Source organism: Poeciliopsis prolifica, unplaced genomic scaffold, assembly GCF_027474105.1.
Source record: "Poeciliopsis prolifica strain line A6 unplaced genomic scaffold, Auburn_PproV2 SCAFFOLD067, whole genome shotgun sequence".
Lineage (NCBI taxonomy): Eukaryota > Metazoa > Chordata > Actinopteri > Cyprinodontiformes > Poeciliidae > Poeciliopsis > Poeciliopsis prolifica.
In genome coordinates, this window is record NW_026562442.1 from 1,110,682 (window position 1) to 1,134,425 (window position 23,744).

General features: G+C 38.3%; 1 protein-coding gene across 2 annotated transcripts in view; it reads left to right on the forward strand.

The window, feature by feature from the left end:
* The window catches only part of tmcc3 (transmembrane and coiled-coil domain family 3), a 40,664-nt gene that overhangs the window by 10,805 nt on the left and 6,115 nt on the right, over positions 1-23,744 (forward strand). The window contains exon 1 of one of the 2 annotated variants that reach the window (XM_055020428.1): positions 6,321-6,579. The exons of the other annotated variant lie outside the window; for it this stretch is intronic. Within the exon in view, the coding sequence (XP_054876403.1) occupies positions 6,577-6,579 (3 nt within the window). The 5' untranslated portion in view covers positions 6,321-6,576. Of the gene's footprint in view, positions 1-6,320; positions 6,580-23,744 lie in introns of those variants that run through there. 2 annotated transcript variants of the gene reach the window in all.

Genomic DNA, 23,744 nt, shown 5'->3' on the forward strand with positions numbered 1-23,744 from the left:
GGCATTATGAGCTTTAAACAGTTTTTCTATTGTTGATTGTAATGCAGCCAGTTCTCGTAATCGTTCGCTTTATTTATTTATTTTTTCAAGCTCACACGTCAGTCAACTTTGGTATTAAAATAGTCTTAAGTCTTACATTTGATTTGCTAAAACATGCAAACATCCGGTCACTAATGCAGACTACAGTAAATTAAACAAACATTACTTTTTTGGAAAGAATTTTATTCCTCTTGTGACTTTTACTGAATTCTGGACAAATTGAGTGTCTTTTTCCAAAGTTGTCTAAATGTCCAACATGTCTAAGATGATTACAAACTGACCTGCTCTTGACCCACAGTTTGACATTAAAAGCACGAGGCACCCGCGTTTCTTAATCGCCCCAGGATGTAACAGAAAAATATCTCTTCCTCTGCGGAGACAGTTAGAAAAATAACTTCACTCAAAATGTGAGAAATCAACACTTTGTGTGTGAGAGACGAAGAGGTGGAGGAACTTTGTGGTATTGAAGTTTGGATGATATATTTTTAGACCCCAGTTTAATATAAAATGAAAAGTCATGAGAGGAACGAGAAGATCAGCAGCGATAAGGACAGGAAGAGAAATTCACACGAGAGGGAGGAACGTCTTGAAAGAAAATTAAATGTCTGGCACTGACTTATGACTTATGATGAAATGCTCAGAGGTTTGGCAGCTTTATTAAGAGCGATGCCATTTGAGGAGAGATTAAAAAGGAGCTGCAGTGAGAAAATGTTGCTTTATTTTAAGATGTTTACTCCAACTAATACTCCAGTTATGATATGAGTGGATGTCTCTCTTTTTATTTCTTGATTAAACATGTGAGAAATCTGCCCTGAGCCTGTTTGACACCAGGAATGAAGGACGAGTTATGCTAATGCTAACATCCACCCAGCAGAGAGTTTTATTATTCTGCTGCTGTGCTCTGCAGGATATCGACACAGCGGTGACTGAATTTAAATTTACAACGACATTACAGCAGATTTCAACTGTCTTGAATGCTAATTTCTTTAAACAGTTATTGAATGAACCCTCTCTTTTCTCTTAAACATAAACGTTTGTTTAAAGCTGGTGTTTGAGTTTGTTTTGGTGGTCATGTCTGAACACAGTCTGCCCTGGAGAGTTTTCCTTCCTGTCTGACTGAGACGTATCAATGAGCTCCCAGTTTCTCTTCTCACTTTGCTCTTCGCCTCACAGGCTGGTTGTTAAACCCAGAGGTAAGGGAACCGATGCACGCAGTGACGTCGCAGGGCGGGAATGACGTCAACACTGGAGGAGATTAATGAACCTTCGATTTGCAAAACGAGGAACATCTGAAATTAGTCATTAATCAATTGAAAATGTCCGTTTTAAGATGGAAAGAAATATCTATTACTACATTTTCTGAATGGCTTCAGACTCCTTTGGAATAAAAAAGCAATTCATCTTGTTAATTGAAGTTCTGCTTAAATGAACAAAGTAAGAATATCACAACTTTGATGAATTTTTTCTCAAGTAAAAGTAAAAACCGTCCAAGAAATTATTCAAGCAAGAGCAAAAAAGTATCCAAATGGCAACTTAAGTATTGAATACGTGATCATGACTTCTGATTTGATATTTGAAAATGATGCCAACAGACAGATAAAAATGAATTTTAAAATAGTCTTTAAAATTCTGCTGTTTTAAAGCCTCATCGCTCGCTTTATGATTCTTTTCACGCATCTATGAAAGTCTGCAACTAACAGTTATTTTAGTTGTTGATTAATCCAATGATTATTTTGGTTTAAAGAATAGTAAATACTGCAAGTATTTTACCATTTTATGCAATATTGGAAATTACAAGATGTAGGTAAACAATTTAATTCCTTTTTTAAATTAGAAAATAACATTTTAATGCCTAAAAAGCAACAACACACCATTCCTTTCAACTTAAACTTAGAGCAATTTATTCTCTTTAAATTATTCTTCACCTTTTCTTAAGGTATTATTTATAAAGTTGGCTGAATCATTTGGCAATAGTATCTACATCTTTTAATCAGAGGGACCTCATTCTTTTGATTCATGTCTCCTCTCATGATCTTTCACTTCATTTTGGTTTAAATTACATTATTGTCACAAGCTCCTTGTTAGTAACTTGCTTCCTAGAGCACATAGTAACAAATCACTTAAGACTAAGAGCTGCGATCAGTACAGGAAGGATATTGTGTTGTTGTGCGTTTCATTTCAAACCTTTATAGGTTTAGACATCAGATTTAGTGCCGGTGAAATTACTAGATTGTTATTTACCTTTAAGTGAATCAGAAGTGAACTTAAGCAACATCTCATCAGTTTTGCATGGATTTGCAATTATTTAGCATCTATGATTTAAACCACAGGGTTCAAACTCGATGCCAACTTACATCCATCTAACCAGTTTCTCACGATTCCATGATTATAAAAATTCACACAAAATCAACAGATTCCATGCTAGTACATCTTTGGGAGCTTATTACAAATTTTTGACAAAAATTGTCAAAAACACTGGGATTAAGTGATGCAGGTGGCAGTATGTCTTATTTTTACTCAATGTCAAGTGATAGGTCATGATCGACGTGCCAAGTAACAAAAAGTCACATTTAACATCGTGGATAAGCTAAAACTCTCAAAATTCTCTGAATTTGTGATTTTGATTGTAAAAAAAATCATAAAATCCCAGAGGAACTTTTATCAGTGTTAAAGATATTCCACATCAAATTGGGAGACAGTTACTAATTGATATTTTAATAGTTTATTAATGGGTTTTATCAATGCATTCTGGTGCAACCGTCCCTTTAAGAGTATTCACAATGTTGATGTGGCCCAGCTTTTTAAACTGACTAAAAAAGTTGTTTCAGATTCAAAATCACAAATATCGCTTCCTTTGTTCAAAATCTAACAAGGAATAATGAATTCTTCGTTCTTCTAATAATTCTCATTTATGCCTAATAAAACGCGCCTAACTACGTCCAGATGGTCTGACATAACTTTGAGGCCATGAGTTCATCTCCGCAGACTTTAAAAATTGGCTTTTGCACAAATGAACAATTAACTGATAGTCATTATTACATGAATGAATATCCAGGTTTTCCTCGAGTGTATGACAGCATCCTGATCCGAGGCCCACAGATTACTGACTGCAGATCTCTGTTCCAGGCGTCTCTGGTGTTTCTGAGGTCAAACTGGATGTTCCCTCTAAGAAAGAGACAGGAAGTGAGGCAGGAAGTCCATAAAGAACACAAACATTCATGATGGGGGAAAGAGAACAATAGTGTTATGTGATATGCAATGTGGAATTCAGAAATACACGCAAGTGCTTGAATCTTTGACGCACATGTGAGTTTTGGCCTCCATTTGTGGTCGTAAATTCCCAACATTTACAGTCGCTGTAAAAGTGAAGCATGCTCTATTTAAACATAAAGATTTGCAGTTTTGTTCACATTTCTTGGCAAAGATTCTTCAGTTTACTGAGTTTTGCAGATTATTGTGTGTAAAATGCTCTTTTATTGCGGTTTTTATCCTTAGTGTTTGGTGTCCAGGTCCATAATGGCAAAACAAAATTAAATCATCCACCAGTTGGAACTGCGGCATTTGGTTTTTTAAAAAATGTATTTCAAACATATTCTGAATTCAAATAACATAAACAGTTTTTTCATAACTATTTGTTCAGAAAGGAGGTAGGCAGAAACCTATTTAATCTCACCCCCTTTTCATACTTTTTATTTAAAGAAGAAAAAATTAAAAAAATTACATAAATAAAATAAAGAAACAGGAAAATAAATATTTTTCAGATTTTATTTTTGTGGAAGAAAATGCAACTTCAGAAGCTGAAATAACTTCACGCATTTCTACTTGATGCGCATTTGGCTGCTTTTCAAATCAACCAATCCAGAAGCACCATTCGCTTTCCTTTGTTCTGATTGGCTGCACCGTCAAGGGCGGAGAAAAAAAAAGTTAGCTTCAGCAGTAGTGCTAAAATGTGTTTTAATCTATATTGAGGTGTATTTTGTGTTTGAATTATTAAAATAAGCAGTTATAAGGAAGTTTAGAGGAAGTTTAGAGGGAGTGTCAAGTATTGACGATTTTCTCCACGTTGTTTTTTTTCTTTATTTTTAAGCAGTTATGAGTCACAGTGGCAAAACCTGAAACTGCTGCTGTGCAAGTCAGCAAGTTGTTGCTAGGCAACCAGAAATGAGTGACTGAGCTGTCTCAGTTCTGGTTTGGCGATCGGTGAATTGAATATTTCATCAGATATTGTATCATCTATTGATATTGCAATATATTGTTATCTATTTATAGTCCAGCCATAGCATAAAGGAACAAAAAATTACCCAGTTGCTGGTTTTGTTGATCATGAGGACTGTTTTGATCAGTAGTTGTGTTGTTCGTATTTTTATTTGCTCTCATGGAGGCAAAGTAGGAGGGAAAATAGCTCTCCAGTTCTTGTTTTCCACTCCTGCTCGCCATAAGTGTCGTGCAGCTCTGCAGAAAGCTGCTCTTCACAGCACTTAGAGGCTGAAGTCGTTTCCTGGTAGCCCACAGCCAATGATTTCTCTCAGACAAATCAATTTTAAAGTACAGAGTGCTCCAATATGCACATAATTAAATGCAGCAATTAACTCCCAGCCTTCTGTCTATTTACACTCCTCATGAGCATGAATTTCATACACCAATACCCAAGAGAACTGGACCGAGAGCGAATAAGGTAATGAAGATTCATCACAGCTGGAAGAAGCACCAAAGATGCACTCAGGTTCCCACAGACATAATGGGGACTGACTCAGCTGGGATCAGATTCAAATTTCCGTGGCAGAGCTTTCGGCCCTGCAGGCCGCCTCAGCACCAGGTGCCGTTCTGTGGCCTGCAAGCTGAATCACCGGGCCTTGGAGCACGTAACCTGTCAACACTCGCACATCCGTCTCAGCGATTAACAGGCGACTGACTCACCTGCTGTTCTTGTAAAGTGGGCTTCGGGTCTGCGTGTGAATTAAGAGAGCGAGAAAAGTGACAATGGATGACGGATGAGTTGGAGGAAGTGATTATACCAAGTGTCTTTTGTTTTATATTAAATTTCAGAGTTTCCACCAGAGGTCTCATCTTCTGAGGATGAATTTTTAATGTGTGTTTGGACAATAAGCTATCATATGATAGGCACCATAACCATCTAAACTAATTGGAGTCTTTATCATTGTGTTGAAAGGAGAGCTACTGTGTCTTTAAATGATTTATGACTCAAACCCCTAGACCTGTGCAGAGTAATTTGACCATTGTTTGTTTCAGCCAATGATCACAAAAACATTGTAAACAACAACATTCAGCAGTTAATAGTAGGATAACATCTGTTGTTGTTATATTACTATACGACCAGTCTGTTAATCTACTTAGTATTTCAGCAGGTTTTCTTCATCAGATAAGGTTAATTGTGTTTGCTCATTAGGCAATAATGGACTTATTTTTATTCCAAATGTAATTTACTGAATTATACTGAACTGCAGTTTCCAAGCCAACAAATTTCAAAGTGTTTTTCTTTCTCTGAGACAAGAACACGATTCTCATTAGCGAAAAGGTTCATTACTTTGACTGAAATAGAAAGTGCATTTCTTCTTTGAGAAAAACTTTACTTTAGTTTAAATGTTCTTTATTTTAACAGCCTTCATAATGACCTTACTGTGAAGTAATGAGTCATGGTTTTTAAATTATAATCATTTTAAAATGAGTGAATATTAAACCCTAATATATTTATATATTTATTGATTGAATTCAGTGAATCTTTTTTTGTCCCAGCTGTACTGATCTCTTTTTCTTTTTCACTCACAAAATGTGTATTAATAAAACACAGCAGTGTTTGTTAAAATGTATCTTTAAACCTGTTATAACCAGAAATACACACATTTAGCTGAAAAATTACAGAAAATTTTAATGCAGTTGAAATTCTCTATTCTTCTTGTATTCTTATTTATTAATTTAAAAAACTCTTCATTTTACTTTTTCTTTTATTTATTTATTTATTTTTCTTTTTTTACATTTTTAGGCTATTTTGTTTAATATTTTATTTTGTTATAAATTTTGTGCCAATCATACCTTTTTGTGTGGAGTAAACTACGTCTAATACCTTAACAATATTTTCCCCCAGCTTGTCTTTGCTTCTTTTTATCTAAATTTCATGGATCTGTTCGGACATTTTCATATTTTCTTCATGTGAAATAAATAAACAGGGGTGTACTCGATATGCCCCGCAGCCCCTCCCTCCAGTCTGCAGGAATGGGCGGGGCCTGAACGCACACTGAGTCTGTCCGGCTCGCGGGGCTCAGGCGGATCACCGCGGCGGGCAGCTCACAGAGGAGGCGCCGCATCTCCTCCGCCGTTGGTCGCTTCCCAGCAGCAGCAGGCGCGCGGCGGCCGTTGCCGTGATGGCATCTGTTGCTCCGAACGTGTCAACGGTCGCGTTTGAAACCGCGGACAGCGAAACGGGGGGATCCAGTCCGAGTTCTCTGATTGTTATGCCAGGACCCGCTTGAGCCGCTGCGGTGAAAAGTTCAGGAGAAGTGGGGATACGGCGACTCTAAAATGGTAAATATGGCTTTTTCTGCTGCTGACCAAGTTGTCAAACGTAAGCTAACCAACGTTTACTCCCCGGTATTATTCCTAACCCCATCGGTAAAGCCGGTTCCTACATCCAGCTCAGGTCCTGACATGTTTTATTCCAAAAAGACTGTCTTCATTTACATAAAATGTATTCTGGTTTTTTTCTTCCTTTGGATAGTACACACCGACCAATTTGCACCTATTTTTATGCATTGTTTTATCTCTAAACCAAAGTTCATTTGTTTTTAGATCATCTTAAAACAACTGAAGCTGATATGTAATACAAGATTTCACTTGTATAACATAAATTTATGGGATATTACAAGGTTCTGCACAGTCTGGATTTAGATCAATTCAATTCAAAATGACTTAGTGATTCTAAAGGGAAATTAAATGTTGCTATAACTTATTTGTTAAGTTATTGTAGATGATGATGGATGTGGGCAGGAATGTTCTCCTATAGAAGATTGTATTACAGTGAATTTGAAGGAGCCTCTGACTGAGGACACTCTGTTTTTCTATGACAAAAGTCCTGCACATCTGAATCTAATGACTGAAATACCTGCTTAGGTCCTAGTTTTGTGAATCTGGTGTGGAGATGCAGAGACATAAAGTTGGACATCTTCACTTGTCAGTTGTAGTCTGTGCGTTTTGTCCATCAGTCCATTAACGTACCTCTCTGTTTCTCCACTAATTCATTCATCAATTTGTTCCATCTGTCCATCTATTTGTCCTGAAATCCATTCATGTGTCTAGTCTTTCACTCTATTTACCCCTCAGTCCAACTGTTTATTCATTAACCCATTTATTTGTCTGTTTGCCCAATAATCCAAAAGTTTGCCCTTTCATTTGCCTATCTATCCGTCCATCTGTCCACCAATAGAACTGTTGCTGCTTTGCTCTGTTTGAGTCTTCACACCTGTTTGGCCATCAAAACATCCATTGTTCTGTTCGTCCACCATCTATAAATCCTGTCTGCTTTTTCTGTCTTTCTGCCATAAACATACGTTTGTATCTCTTCTTGTGTGTAAGGAGACAACACACAAGTGTTATCTGCTTTAAGGTTTGGCCTCAACAGTTGGTTATTTGAGTAACAGTCTGTATGCAGACGATTAAGTCATTTCTTTATTGTATACCATAAAATCCCGGGATATTGATTGGGTGTTGAAGTGGTACCAGGGGAGTGGGCCGTTCTCCCAAGCCGTTCTCCTTGTTGGACGGCGGCCAGCAGTCAGAGGCTTCCTGTTATGCATCTCCTGCTTGTCTCGGTGCTGCAGCTCCTCAACGTTGAGTAAAATGACAGATAGATTCCTCTCTGTCCCAGTTTTGGAATCAGAAATATCAAGCTTACTTTTGAACGAGGAGTGGGTTTTAATGGCGTTGAAGAGCTCTGTTTTTGTGCTGCCTTGAAATCCACAGCCACTGAATGGAGCAATTTAAAAACCCCAAATAAACGCTTCTGGGGGCACTTGGTTTGAGAATTATTGTGAAAAGTACTGAAGTGGTGAGAGGCATCGGCTGGGAGTGTTTTTGCAGGTATCCTTGTGGTACACAGAACAACATGTACTGACATTTTTTTTTTTTGCTGATGACACTTTTTATGAGCCATTCAGTGGCTGCTGCGGGTCCTTCTCTCTCGTTAGCCAACGCTCAGGGGATGCTTGTGGTTGGCCACGCATCTCTCCATTGTTTGCACCTGGAAGCAGTTTGTTGCTGAGCAGCTCTGATGTGAAATGAAGCTTTTCTCAAAGGCACCACAGGAGTGGATTTTATTTTTGCAAGTCAGCACCTAGTAGTTTGGTTAAGAAAGGATAAAAGTAGAGCTTCATGACCTGGCAAAATTAGGTCATGAATGAATGACTGTTTTTCAAACGGTCATTCATTCTTTGTACTTCATTTATCCAGTGATTTGGACTTCAACACATACAGTGCTCTGAAAAAGTATTTGTTTTACACTAGCCCTGTTTCGTCTGCTTTAATTCAACTGTAGTTAATTTATAAGTCTGTTTTTTTTTCACGAGATGTTAGTGCGTAATCGAACTCTGATGGGGATCAAAACAGTGAGCTCTGGTCCATCTAAAAACCCACGTCTCGGTTTGTTTAACCCTATAAGACCTAAGTTTCAAATCTCTGTCTGGATATTTTTGCTTATTTTAATTGTCCTCTGAGTAAATATATTTGCCCATTTCTCCATAAGAACGGGAACCTTCAATGTCTTGCAAGTTATTTTCACAATTTACTGTCTATTAAAAGTGTTTCATCGTATTAATTTCACTCCCTGCTATGGTTGGGGTTAGGTGAAATTACCGTAATAACCTGATAACGGCTGGAAAGCACAACGTCTCCCCTGTCAGAAACTGTTAGAATTTTTCAGATAGTGCAAAGTGTGGTGGGATTACGGTACTGCAAATTTGGCTGGATCGTCGGCGACTCGTTCGGTCTGGAAGGGTTAAAGTGAACTCTGGTTCTGGTTTGATTGCATATGTGAATGGCAAGTGGACTGGTTCCCAAAGCAGGAAGTAGAATATTCTGGGTAAATACAACCAAAGTTTTCAACCGACCACTTGGTACCAAGGAAGCTGAAAACGATCTGATTCTGGTCACCAGTCGATTTCTCATATCTCTGTTTTCTGATGAGCTCTTTAGAGACACGCTTCCTTCACTTTCACTGTGAAAAGGGACCTGATACCAGCGAGGAAAAGGATTTGTTCAGAACTAGAGTTGATTTGGTTTATTCAGACATCGATACGGTTGGTTTCTAAAAGGTCAGCGCGTGCAGGTATGAGTGTCTGAGTGTGTGTATAATTCATGCGTCGGGTCGGCTCACTTTCAGACGCTTTCAAAGACTTTATTCTCTTTGAGGAGGGAGGAAAGAGGATGAGGGTGTGTTTCCAACTCCAAGCTCCTGACGCTGCTCCCTCTGGGAAATGGCGCGTTTGTGAGGCTTCTTACAGGGAAGCTTGTCTTCTCCGATGCTTTCATTTCACTGTCCTGACAGAAAACCAACGGGAATTTATTCAACATAACCAAAATTAGCTGCAGTCTACAAACAGGCATCGAGTTTCTTTACACATTTAGTCCATTTGGGTTGAAAATAATATTAATTTGCCCCATCAGTTCTAAATCCGTCTCTGTGTGCAGCAAAACTAAAGCAAATTAAATTCTCTCTCTACAGTTTAAAACATTATTATTACTATTCAGTGAGCATCAATTTTAATTCCACTTAACTTCACTGAATTTGAATAGGAAGATAATGTAAGGGCAATGTTTTGGAAATCATTTTTGAGTACATTTTTATTCGGTTCTTATTATGTCAAAAATGTAAATAAAAAGATGAACAACAACTTGAATTATTCATTTGGTATAAATTGATTTTTCTGAACTACTTTTAATAGAAAAATCAGTTGGTTTAGATTGAAATCTATTAGAAATATATCATTCTGAAATTATTGATTTGGCAAATTGAGAGTTGCTGATATTTGAAATTTAGAGCAATATTGCAAGCCAAGTATTTATTTACTGTATTGCAAAAAAAATTATGCTGTTGTACAATTTTAAAATAATTTAAAAGTCAGATAAAATACCAGTGTTTTCTCTGGCTGTATGGATTCTCAGATTGATGCTCCACCTTTTGCTGCGCCCTGCCGGTCAGCTGGGTGTAAAAAGGCTCACATTACTTGCAAGAAAGACGAGAAAAATCTGTTTTTATTTTTTGCAGCTTTAGGCAGAGTCGTTCTACTCTGTTATTGCACTTTATTTTCTTATTAAAAAAAGGGCTTATATAGTGAATGGAAACTCTTTTGTCCAATTAATCGATTAATCACCAGAACGGTCAGTTGCAGGAGCAGAAACTCGAGTTTATTCAGAGCTTCCTATCTTCCTTTTGGATAGCAGAAAGCAGCTTTTGTATCAGGTCCGGTTTCAAAGCCGGCTCAGAGAGCGAGACCTCGACTGCTCCTCGGTCCTCCGTCATGAGCTGAGCTCCGGCCTTTGTTTAGGCCATTCAGACTGAACAAAGAGGGAGGAGTGAATGTTGCCGAGTGGGCTCTGACGGATGGTCTTCGCCTTTGACTCACTTTGTTTGCGATTACGGCGAGGTGCGAGGCCAGATCCATCCTCTGTCGTCAGGGCAACCGGAGGAATGTGATTCCCTCTGTCTGAAGTCGGAGTAAATGACACGAGATGAGGGACAACGAGGACGCTGCCGGAGAAACTATCAATAAAATCTAAGTAATCTAGATGTTTTAAACGTAAACGTTGGTCCAGTTCATCCTCCTCTCCAGGCCTTTTGGATTACAGATGGAGTGGGCTGAGCTGACAGCGAACAGACGGCAGAGATCTGTGTGAACACAGAGTGGATTAACGAACACACTGATGCTGAACCCATTAAAGAGATCCAGTGTTGGGCTAACACTCATGCAGCTTCTTAGCCCTGAGTCACATGATAGGAAGCTGGTTCACGGCTGGTTTTTACTGAGCTCGCTGCTGAAACCCGCTGCAGTATAATCCAGCAGATTCATTCATAAAATATCTTCTGCTTATTTATATGGTCAGCATCGCAACTTTTACATCCTAAGAGCCATTTTTACCATCAGTCCAGCTGAATTAAACTTGTCTAGAGCTGCTAATGTTACATGACCTTCAGGAAGGACAACTTATATTTCTTGGTAAATATCTGAAATTGGAAACATTTTTTGAAAGAAACGGCACTTTATTTCAGTTTTTGGGTTATGAGCTAAACAAAGACATAAACCTTAAAATGGGAACCAGAGATTTGTGGAAAAAGATGCAAAGAAAACGCATCGTTTCCAACCTTAACATCAAATGATTCTTTCTCATTTTTAGTCAAAGTTATTAAGAACCATTGAGGAAGGGGTTCATCCAGTAGCCACTATTTCATCATTTAGTTTTTTGTTATGAATTAATGATCAGATGAATAGAAACTTGCCTCCCTGTTTCCAGGATTCAGATATATTCTGCCGACAGTATTTACTGTTTGAGACTAAAGTTAGATAAATCTGTAAAGTCATGCTTGAAACTATATAAACATAATAAAAATCCTACATTGAAGATCAGCAAATGTTAGTTGGTCTAATTATTGTTTCTTGCTTTTTTGTGGACTTATTTTCCAGCCAAAGTTTCACACGGTAAAAATCCATGATTAATTTTTCTATCTGAACAGTAAAACAGCTAAAAAGTGTTAAATATTGACAGGAAAGTGTGTAATCCTAATAAAATGACCAAAACATAAGTTCTGTGAGAATATTTTCTTGAATAAATCGTTTTTAAATACACTGATTTTATCTTTGATGTGGGATTTCTAATAATCACAGAGGTTTTAAATGGAGGATGTATTTATGCAACACCTGGTTATAAAACTGAGATATTTCAGCCCGGTCCGACTAAAGAGTCCCGGCCCGTTGACACCTGGAGAGTTCAGTTATATAAAACTTTAAAATGCTCCCACGCAGTCTGAATGAAGCCGCTGGGCTATACTTACACTCATGTCAACATTTCAGCGACCTCAGCTCTGGAGGAGCGTATGCTGCTTCACCGCCGTGTGTGTGTGTGTGTGTGTGTGTGTGTGTGTGTGTGTGTGTGTGTGTGTGCGTGTGTGTGTGTGTGTGTGTGTGTGTGCGTGCGTGCGTGCGAGCAGTGTTATGTTGTGAATCATGGAGAGCTCAAACATTTGTTTTCTAAAAACAGAAAGGACTGTGCACTATGTGCTTCCTCTTGGTGTGATTATTTAAATATAGTTGATATCTGAGCATCAGGAATTGCTGTTTATTGTTCTCGTAAAAATAAAGGGTGCAGTTTCCTGCTGATAGTTGAGGAGATATTGTTAAATATTGAGAAGAAAATCAGAATTCAAAATATATACATTGCAGTTTTTGAATTATAAATGTTTTTTGTGACAGAAATAATGAAATTGGAGTCTAAATGTCTGTTACTGTGCCGACATGCGGTTCAGACTTTAAAAGTGGAAAGTGACGTCAGCATGTCTGACCTACTAACATTTCTCCTTTCAGGAAGACAAAGCAGGGACGATCAGTCGGCCTGATGGAAAGCAGTAACTTGACGCTGCCCAGAAGTTTTGGCACAACCTTATAACCTCGATTCGTTTTCTGCTCCTGTTTATGTTTTCCGCTTCACCATAGCTGCTTAAAATGTTCAAGTGAAGCCCAGATGTTGCTCTCCTGTATCGCCTGAAGCGAACCTGGATCTGCTTTTAACGTGGAGCTGTGGCACTGAACCGCACATAAAAAACTGAACCGTCTGTCTGAATCAGAGGCAAATGATCAGAGCTACCTGAGCGGGGTTCACTTTGATTTAATGGTTCAGTTTGAAATATGTAAAAGTGATGCATAGTTTTTATTGAAGGTGAATTAATTCATATTTAGTAGGATATTATGCCTGAAAGCATCTTTGCACATATTCATATTCCTCTGATGTCATTTATGAACACAAATATATGCTGTTGCATTTTTTTTTTTTTTTTTTTGCAATATAAGAACCGCAAAATAAAATAGTCAGGAAGTGGAATCGCCCATTTAAAATATGTCCAAAGCAACTTTGAAAAATAAACATTTAGTGAAATTCTTTGACTCTGATGTCAGCCACATGTGTCAGCTGCTGCAGCGCCTCCAGAGAAAAGAAATGAAACATGAATGTTGAAGCTGTTTTGTTCTCGCTGCTGTCAGGGGTTTTCCTCAGCAGACATGGGAGTCGTTGCCAGAACTGCACCGTTTTAAACAGACACAGAGGATTTACTTAGTCAGATGAGTTTTGAGTAGTTTTTTTCCAGAGACAGACAGAAATTGGTGATTTATTTTTCTTTGAATTACCTCGATTAGTCGATCAATTACTGAAATATTTGGATTCATGAAATGCTTGCAAACCACTTTTACTTTTGATCTGTATTTTGTTGAGTTGAACAAAAACTCTTGTATTTATGTTTATCAAGCTGTCAAAATCCAAATTTGATGCACTTAAAATAAAATAATCAATTCTGATTGGCCTGAAAAAGCCTGATAAAAGATTATAGCAAAGTCTTCAGGGCGCTCTGCAGTCATTCTTCCAGCGGCATGTTGTGTTTCTGAGTTAAAATGTTTAAAGTTGACAGGAAATTTGAAAATATCGCTTGATAATCATGTGTTATTGAAAGATTGTAAGATAATACCTGAACACCAACTATAAAAAATTTGAAAATGCAAATATTTTAAAAAGAATTAAATAAATAAGCAATGTGTGGCTCAGTGGGAGCACAGGTGAAGTCTGGTGGCCCGCCAGGCTTATGACACACTGAGCGAAACCCTGTTAGACTTTGTGTTTGGTACTTTGTTGATGTTGCTGGATGATGTCAGTTGGAGATTTGCTCTCGGATTATTTGTTTTTGTAGCTCAGCTCATTCATTCAAATGAGCTTTATGAGAACAAAAGTCCAAGGACTGATTTGTAACCTGTACGCTCTGATTCATTTTTAAAACTGGACCCATTTTGCTATTTAAAGGCCACAGTCTGAACTCCAACATAGCTGGCTGTCTGAAAGCTCTGATCTGATTCTGACTGTCCACTTGTGGAGTTCAAACATTGACCTTTTGCTTTTTTATCTCACATTTTCTCTGCCAGTTTTGATCTGCTTCACTTTGAATCCCTTTGGCTACTCCTGTCGTTTTCCTCAGACGCTCACATCTGTCCTCGTATCTCTGACTGCTGTCTGAGAAGAAGAAAGCAGCGGTGGATAATCTTTTTTCCCTGGAAAGAAGAGCTTTAAATCTCAGATTACGAATGAAGCGGAGAGCAAGAGCGGAGGATTACTACTTCTCTGTTGTATCGAGTCCCACACTGCGTGTTATCATGTAATACAATCAACCGCATGGCTCCCACGCTGCGGTAAACTCGCATGTCGTTATTCATACTTTTAGTGTGTGTGTTGTGTCTGTGTGTGTTTCTACCACATCATTAGACCATGCTGCAGACCCATGATAGTAAACGAGCTGCCAGCAGTTCATTGATTTTTAGCTCAATATCCATCCACAGCTCTGTGTTTCTCTCTGCAGAGGTGTGATTTATGCTTCCACTGGGTTACCTTCCTGTGTTGTTAGTCGACCACTGTAGTGGATTAATTGCATTTACTGTGCATATGAACTTTGACCTCTGCTCTCGTGGTTGGAATCTGCCCCAAAGGGTTTTGTTTACTTAAAAGCAAACTAATCTTGAAGTATTTTAACACTCCTCAGCCTAAATCGTCCTTCAAATTGTGAAATAAATCATTTACATTTGTAGATAAACTGAGCTGTCATGGCTACCGGCAGGAATTATGAATGCCTTTTCATTTAATAAGCACAGCACCAGAGTGGAGGTTCACTGATACTAATACTGGCCAGTTCAGATTGTTTTAAATTGACATAATCAGATATATAATAGAGAAGTAACTCCAGATTTCTAGAAAAATTGAAAAGTTACTGTATTCATATTTTCCCCCTCATTTACTAAAGCAGAAATGTGACAGAAAATGAGACATTTAGTTTTTGACAAACACAAAAATGAACCTCTGTGTTTTTTTACCTTCTGTCTTTAGTCACTGAGCAGCTGAAATATCTCCATTGATTGCTTATTACAAGTAGCTAACATAAAGTCTGCTTCACTTTGTGTAAACTTCCTAACCCAACTATTAGCTGCTTTCTGTATCACCACCTATTTTAAATTAGTTTTGATCTAATTATTATATAAAATAATAACTTTTATTTAGCTTTATATTATGTTAGAATATTATTCCCTCATCTTTGCTGTGATTCTTTCATGCATGTTTGATAAATTGCCTGGGTGGACCTAGCTCCGCTTTTGAGCTGCAGTTTCCAATCTTCATCATCACAGAGCACCATTACCCCACAACTCCCCCTCTCTGCTCCTTCAGACTAGCCAGGAGCAATTAGCAAGCACCTGGTGGAACTAAATGTTTGCAGAGCTCGTTGTAGGAGCCACTTCTCACTGCATCGCTGGTAGAAACGTTGTGAAAGGGTTAAGAGACGTGCCATGCTTTGATGCAAAGAGTATCTGAAAGAGTTTTTAAAGGAACAGAGGCCAATTATAGCCATTAAATTACAAACTCATATATATATATATATATATATATATATATATATATATATATATATATATATATATATATATATATATATATATATATATATATATATATATATATACACGCAATTTCTGACAACTGAAGTTAGCACTTCAGTTGTTTTCAGAGATGAACGCTGCCTACTTTTCTTCTTTGGTTTAAACCTGGAAACAGAATATTTTGCAAAATGCAAGAAAGAGGCGATTTGACACAAATTTAGCAGAAATCTAAAGCAAATTGTGTAGCAAGCCTGTGTAAGAATAAGATGACGACGGAAAATGGATGATAGTGATTCTTAGAATTTCTAATTTCATGAAAAAAGTAGAAGCTGGACACATGAAGAGTTTTATTTGGATCATGATGCAGGCGGATAATGGATGCTGATGTGTTTAGTACCTGGATGTCTGTTGTTTTCTTGTTGTGCTACGGATTTCTGCGTCATCCAGTGAGTCTGCAGCGACCATTTTCCCCTAGAAACACTTTTAGCCGTCACAGTTTAAACTTGCTCTGAGTGTCGGAGGGAAATGGGTGAGCGGAGGATGAGAGCAGCGAGTCTCAGTTGGCCTCTGACCCTTCACCCTTCATCCCTCCATCCATCTGTGGTTTGGTAACGAGGCTCTGTGGGCTTTTCAGAAGCCATCAGACTGTTGGAAAAAGCTTCTAGATTATACTTTTAAAAAAATAAAATCCCTGTCATGGTGAAAGCAGAGTGAAGAGTGACACCCTTCATTGTTCTGTTGTAATCCTGACGTACATGCGTGTAATAAAGGAGAACCTGCAGACGTTACGGTTGCAGGGTTAGACTGGAAACAAATCAGCAACGCCGCAATGTAAAGCAGATGAAGGCAGTGAATGCTGCACCTGTTGGAGTGAAGAGCCTGGTAGTTTTCCTGTAAATGTGTCGGAAACCTCCGGAGATATTTAGAGATCTCAGCTGTGACGACATCTGTTGTCGTTTGTGTTGTCAGTGGCAGCCAGTTCTCTTTCTCTCATCCTCTCGCTGAAGTTAATGTCCCTTAGAACGAACTAATTACTGCAGCTAAAGTTACAGTTGTGCCTCCCAACTTCACTTCCGTTGCTTTATCTGAAAACTAGCAGTTATTTTTCAGGATCAATCAAAAGCAGATGGTTTGACTGACTTCTGTCACTATGAAGAACATATTTGAATCTTTTTTAGTTGCTTAATATTTGTTCATTTTTAAAATATATATTTAATATTTATGTACAGGTTATTTTCAATAAATACGATCACTTCTATAATCCACAGTCATTTTTTTGCAAGTGTTGAGTTTTTAAATCTATTTAATCTAATGCATAAAGTCAAAAATGATCCAATTAAAATATTAATCAGTGAATATCCAGTAAATGAAAACAGTTCGGCTCGATGCGATCTGTCTTCAGGATCCATGTTGGAACAGCAGCAGAGCAGGAACGTGTCCCGCTCTGCCCGCCGTCTGTTCGGCCCGCAGGCTGCAGAGTCACCAGTTCAGACCTGAAGTGATGATGCACGCTGTTTACCTCTCCGCTGCCCCACCCTGAACTGCCCCAGGCAGATGCAGGCTGTGACTGTAGGAAGAGCAAAGGTGAAGATAAGATTGTACTTATTTACTTAGTCTGTGTTTCTGAAGACATTAAATTGAAACATATTCATAAAAATGTTAAAACAAGATGGAATAATTAAGTAAAAATTAAAAATGTTATTTATTAAGAGGAGAAATTGACATAAATACCCAAATCAAATGCAATATTTAAATGTTTTGAATTGAGATTGATCAGGTTTTTGCTACGTTGAGCCGACTGTGTTTAAGGTGTTTCTTTAGAGCTTTATTGAAGAAATGTGAAACAATATTTTCTTGTGTAAGAAAACCATTTTCTGACAGAGAGAAATTGTTTCTATCATCATTTTATAGATTTAGGAGATTAAATACCTGTGCAGTAGGTAAACACTCTGACTCTCCCCCCAATAAAAACCCTGAAATGTGGCAGTAAGGGTTCAACTTGCTCTCGTTTGAGATCTGTTGCCAGCCTGTCTCTCGTTTTCCATCTGCTCCATAGCCGTTTTTTTCTCAGTCGTTATTCTCTGGATAATTTTCCCCCACAGGGAGCCGCGTCTTGCTGCAGCTCCCCCTCTGCCCCGCAGGGTTTTCCCTGCAGGGTAATGAAGTCAGAGCAGATCCCCTCTTCCCCATTTCATCTTAAACCAAACTAGATTTTCATTTCATGCTGATTTTTCCTTTCACCAACGACTCTCATCTGATTTATTTGTAGCCTGGCTGGATTTGAGTTCAGCTGCAGGTGCTCTCCTTCCTGTAACCTCCACCTTCTCCTTCGGCAGAGTGACACATGAGGCTTCATGTGTGAGCGCTCTCTGTAGCCCCCAGGAAGCGCAGTCATAAATACAGAGGCCCTGTTGTTTTCTCTTGGCTCCTGGAACAGAGCTGCCTTGGCGAATTTAACCTGCGAAAACTCGAGTATCTAAATGATATGTGAGAACATCTCCATACTCGTCCAACGAGACGCAGGGTTTTATGTTGTGTTTGGTGAAAAAGGAAGAGTGTGGGAGGAGGTCAGCATGATGAACAAGGCAGGAGGGAGACCATTTATCACCACCTAACACTAAAGAAAGCTGATTTTTCCTCTTCAGTAAATGTTTATTTTTGTCATTTGCCTGTTTTCTTTTTATCTTCTCAACAGTCTTAATGTTGCGACTGGCCAAGTTGTTTGGGATAGCCACTTTTCATTTTATGACAGCGATTCGAAAAATATCCATATATGTTCTAAGCAGAAATAACATTTCTTTGCGTGTTGCCACCTAAACTTGTTTTAGTGTTATTCAAGTTATTGTCAGCCTGGTGACAGGAGCAACTGTACATGTTCTGTGTTCAGTCTTATGATGACACAGTAAATGAGAATATGTGCTGTTAGATTAAATCTACTTTTTGAAAATCCCCTTATATTAAACATACTTTTCATTAAATGTTTTATTTATTGGTCAGGTTTAATGTTCTTACTTTAAATGTCATGTTTTTATCAGCTGCAATCGTAGTTAACCAAAATTAATGATTAAACATATTTGTGCCATTAATCTTTATAATGTGTTTCACTTGGTGAACTGAGTTTGTTCATGACTCTAGGCTTTTATTTTGAAGGGTCTACTTGCTGTTTAACCGATAACACAAAGTTGCGATTGAGTTTATAGAAATGTATTTAGTTATTAGCAGTAATGGAGGCTCACGGGACATTTACAAGTCTTAAAAGATTTGTTGGACAAAAACTGTTGAAGTTAGTTAGATTTCAGCTTGAACTGAGTGTTTTCTGTGGACACATTCCCATCTTTTATGGTGAAATTAACAGTTTATTATCATTAAACCTAAAAATTCATCACCCTTTCCATTTATATTCCAATTTATCAAATTGGTCTGTTTTCAGCACATACACTATGAAACCTAACTCTCCTGTTGATGTGTAAACTCAGTTTGTTTTCTTGTTTTTTCTCTGTGTTTGAGTATCGTTATCCTGGTTACGTTAAGTCCTGGTCTGCTGCTCCGTCCCAGGCGGTTATTGCTCCACATGACTCCACTCTGTTGCTAATGTGACAGATTCCTGCGATTGTCTTTACTAACCCACTTATAAACACCTCGCCCTCTAAATCTCCCGATCGGGATTCGCCCAATCCCATTACTTCCTGCCCAGCGCTCCAACACACCAGTTCAGCCCTGCCAGTGTTAATCTGGCTCACCGGTTCAGACGGAGCGCGGGGTTCGGGCCCACTAATGGATGACTAATGTGGTGTAATCTGTCACACTCAGTGCTCTAAGCACTCATTTGTCCCAGAATCAAGAGCACCTAATTAATTGTTTTGCCTCTCAGATGTCTCTCCAACACCATTAGACAGCTGACGGTCCATTGACTGTGTTTTTAAGCATTTATTTATTAACATTTATTAACAAATACACTATTTATTTTTGTTGGCTTTCTTCCACTGGACCCTGAACGTTTTCTCAGCGTCCCATCAGCTCATTAATATTCATTGCAGCGGTGAAGTTCCTACTCCAAAGCCTCCTGTGGCGCCTTGTTGACACTCGCTAAATAACATTGACGATCGGTGCTTATGGGAAGAAAAAGCAGCTCTAAATTCCCCACAAACAGCCTGGAGTTGATGGAAAAATGTCCAGGATTGATTTGTCCATTAAACCGCGAAAAGCTGATTGGTTTTTGACAAAATGCTGCAGCCTTTCGCGGCTGGCGCTGATGAGCCGAGTGACAGGGCAGGGATTATGTTGTGTTGTTTACGGTTTCCTCGTTTTGGATTTGTTTCCTCCTCCGGTTTGTGTCGGTGGAAAATAAAACAGCAGGCCGGTGTAAATGGCTCACCTTTCCGTATGGGGACCAACTAAAGGAGCTTTTTCTTTCCCCCTGGCGATTTCCTGTTTTTCCTCCTTGTTGCCATTGACTCCCTGAGGCCAGATCAGCTGCCAGACTTTGAGTATATTTCATGTACAGCTCATGTTTCTAATCATTTAGTTTGAATACAAAAACCTGATGCAAACTACCTCTTTGCCTTCTGGCTCATCCTGCATCTTTTGCTGCATGTACATTTGCTACATAAAACACACAAACTCCAATTAGGCCTGTGGTAATTTATAATCTTTCTCTTTTCTTTCTTTCTACCAAAATCTGGATGACAAAAGTCTTCAGTCTGGTGGTTTGGTCTCTGCTAGCCCTTTTTTTGAAAGATAATTTTGCTTACGGAGATTTTAGTGTTCATTTTACTTATTTCTGTTGTTTTGTTTTTTATTCTGGATATATAAAATGTCTTCCAGTTCTAGTGTTAAATGTTCATTTGCATTATTACGCCGTTACCATTAGATTACTTGAAAATGGTCTCAAAACAGCAACATTATTGTTTATCGCAATAACTTCTGGGACAATTCACCATCCATCAAAGTTTGTTCCAATGTATTTTGTTTGGATAGACCAACACAAAGTTGAGCATAATCATGAAACAGAAGGAAAATGAAATGAAATCAACTCTAATTTTACCAAGATAAACAACCAGCAATGTCCAAACTTTTGCCAATTGGTGCAAAATCAAACAAAAAGATCTTATTTAATAATTGGAAAACTCACTTAAGCGTATTAATAATGATAACTAGCTGAAGTGTTCAGGGTGAGATATTATCCATCCACTTATTGGACTTAACTGAATGGAAATTAAGCATAAACTGCAACCATGAAGGTTGCAGCAGTTTATACAGGCGGGTCATTTAACCTAAATGATCCGCCTGCTCTCTCTGAGACAGCTGCAATAAAACTTTCTCACTTTTTAGCTGCTTTAACGATTCGCTTTGCTCAATAATTCAAAAGCCTCAGGATCCCTTCAGGTCTTCTTCTTTGTTAACATTCAGGTGGTGAGAAAATATCTTTTCATCAACTTGTTTATGTTGCAGCTGTTCTCACAGAGTATCTCTATGGGTCACAGGTCACATTTCTGAAATCAGAACTTGTGAGATTTTTACTTGTACATTATGAACCCAGTAACCAGAGGAGATGTAACTGAACTGCCTGAGTCGTTTTGCATTGAATGATTGCTTCTTTATTTGCAATGAAAAAGCTCAGATCATGCTTAAATGTTCATGCTTAAATTCTTCTTTATTTAATTTTTGTCGCCACATCATGCATGCAGCCTCCCTGTTTCCCATGGGGACACGTCCTTGTGTGTTTTGGCTCCATGTCCATCCATCTGTATAATTCTCTAACTGCCCAGAGTGCAGACCGGGCTCGCATCGTGAGACGTGACCAGATATCTGCTCTCTAAAACAGGCACGTGCGTCCTCTCAGACATATGCTCGCTGTGTGCCCTCAGACCTACTTTTAAACGCGTGCAGGGAGCGCAGACACACAACGCAGCGACTGTCCAGGTATGAGAGGCAGAGATGCAGATGCTGGAGCAAATATTTGGGTTTTGTTATGGATTATTTCTCATATCTGAACCCGAGGAGAATTTCTCTTGTTTGTCTTTTTAGAAAGTATAAAAGAAAATAAAAACTAGGGGATTACAAAACAGCTGCGATTACAGACAGAAGTAGCAGAGTGATGATGTTTATTGAATCCCCCAACTTGTGCAACACAATGAACACACAAGATAAAAAGTATTTACTGCACAGCAAAGTCTCCAGCTTGAATTTAATTCCATAAAGTAAATATTTAATCAGTGGTTTGTCAGGAGAGGATGAAATGCTCAACAGAAATGTCTGTGAGTCAGACCTAATAAACCGGCACTCTACGGAATCATTTAAAAGTGCTCTGCCATTGAACCTGGTGGAGAATTTACGCTTGTGACACAAACTGTGAATAAAACCAACATTGTTCCTCTGATGTGCCGTTCAACTACTGTCACCAGAACAGCCTTCTATAGATTGGAAAGCTGTGTAGTGATTATGTAAGCCTCACTTTTCTCCACATAACCAGTCTGTTGTAGCTCATGAGTCGATGGGCTGCAGCTAGCATCTTGACTGAATAGTTTGGAACAAGAAGTTATTGAATTAATGTTATTTGAGGATAGACATGTTGCATAAAACAAAGCATTTTCCTATAAACTGCAGCTGATTGGTGGTCTGGCTAATTATCCATATATGGTATTCACTTCCTGAGAGGCTTTTGATGCCATCAAAAAGTGTTTATCAAGAAAAAAGCATTATATAATAATTTATTTCGTATTATTTTAATATTTGTAGATGTTTTAGCTCTGAAATATGCACATTCTTGAAGCATTTTATTGCAGTCTGTTCAGATTTAGTAAATAAAGTTTTTTATCTGTATACTCCCCACTGCAGTGTTTAGTTGGGTAATTGCCAGGTTGGACACAGAAACCTCACTGAGGTTTGTAAACCTACAACTGTTTCCTCTTATGTAATTCTAAGCTTTCTTTCTTTCTTAGCCGACCAGGCTGGTTATACTGTAAACAGAAGCCTTGCTTTAACTTTAACAAGGAAATAGTTAAAACTGTGTAATAATTAAAGTTGTAGAACGTCCTTCACACCCCATCAACTCTGAATTGAAGGAAAACAGGTTGGTGTTGAACCGATGATGTGGGATGGTGGATCCAGACTTACATCTGTCTGTGTTTTCATCCAAACATGCTGCGTTTGTGTTTCGATGCTGTGAGCCTGTGATGGATGATGAATGCTGACTCTGCAGGCTGCGCCACACACTGTCTTGCTCTCAACCACGGGACACAATTACAGTGTCACGTATTCAGCCCGTCTCTCTGGGAGGGGGATAAAAAGCCGCCTTCGGGGGGATGTCAGCAGCTCGCTTTGCTTTGCTTCCCTGGCAACCAGAATTAGTACGATTTTAGGTTTTCTTATGTAATCCTCTGCCTTTGTCGGTGCAAGAATCACCGGAGGCTGTTTGTTTGGAGCTCCGGGGCTCCTCGCTGCTCTGCAGCCGTAAAACAGATTTACTGCCCGTTTTATCGGCTCTCTAAACAGAAGAATCCTCACATTTGGTATTCATGTTTAGCTCTGCATTCTGGAGATCTTCCACTCTCTCCTCAGTTTAGATGAACTCATTAGGAGGCAGAACAGGGAGGAGAGAAAACCTCCACAAACATCCACGATTATTTTATAGTTATCGATTAATAACAAAAAACTTAAAACTTTATACAATATTAGAAATTCATTAATGATGCAATTAACAAAAATAATTCAGTTTCTTTCTTAAATAACAAAATAAACAATCCTATGAAATAAGTACAGCATGAAATGTTTATTATAAAAGAATCAATTTATTTGTTTATTTGCATCTTTTAAGGTATTTTTAATGTTGAATAAAAATTCTGACGCAGTTAAATAACAAATCTGTAGGATGTGCCATATTTTTATTTGATTAATCATCAGAATAATTGTTTACTAAGATAATCGTTAATTGCAGGCCTGATCTCTTAATTATTTCCTCGTTCCTCCACACTGGGAACAATTTATAGCAAATATTTGTAATATTTCTTCATGTTATTGGGACTT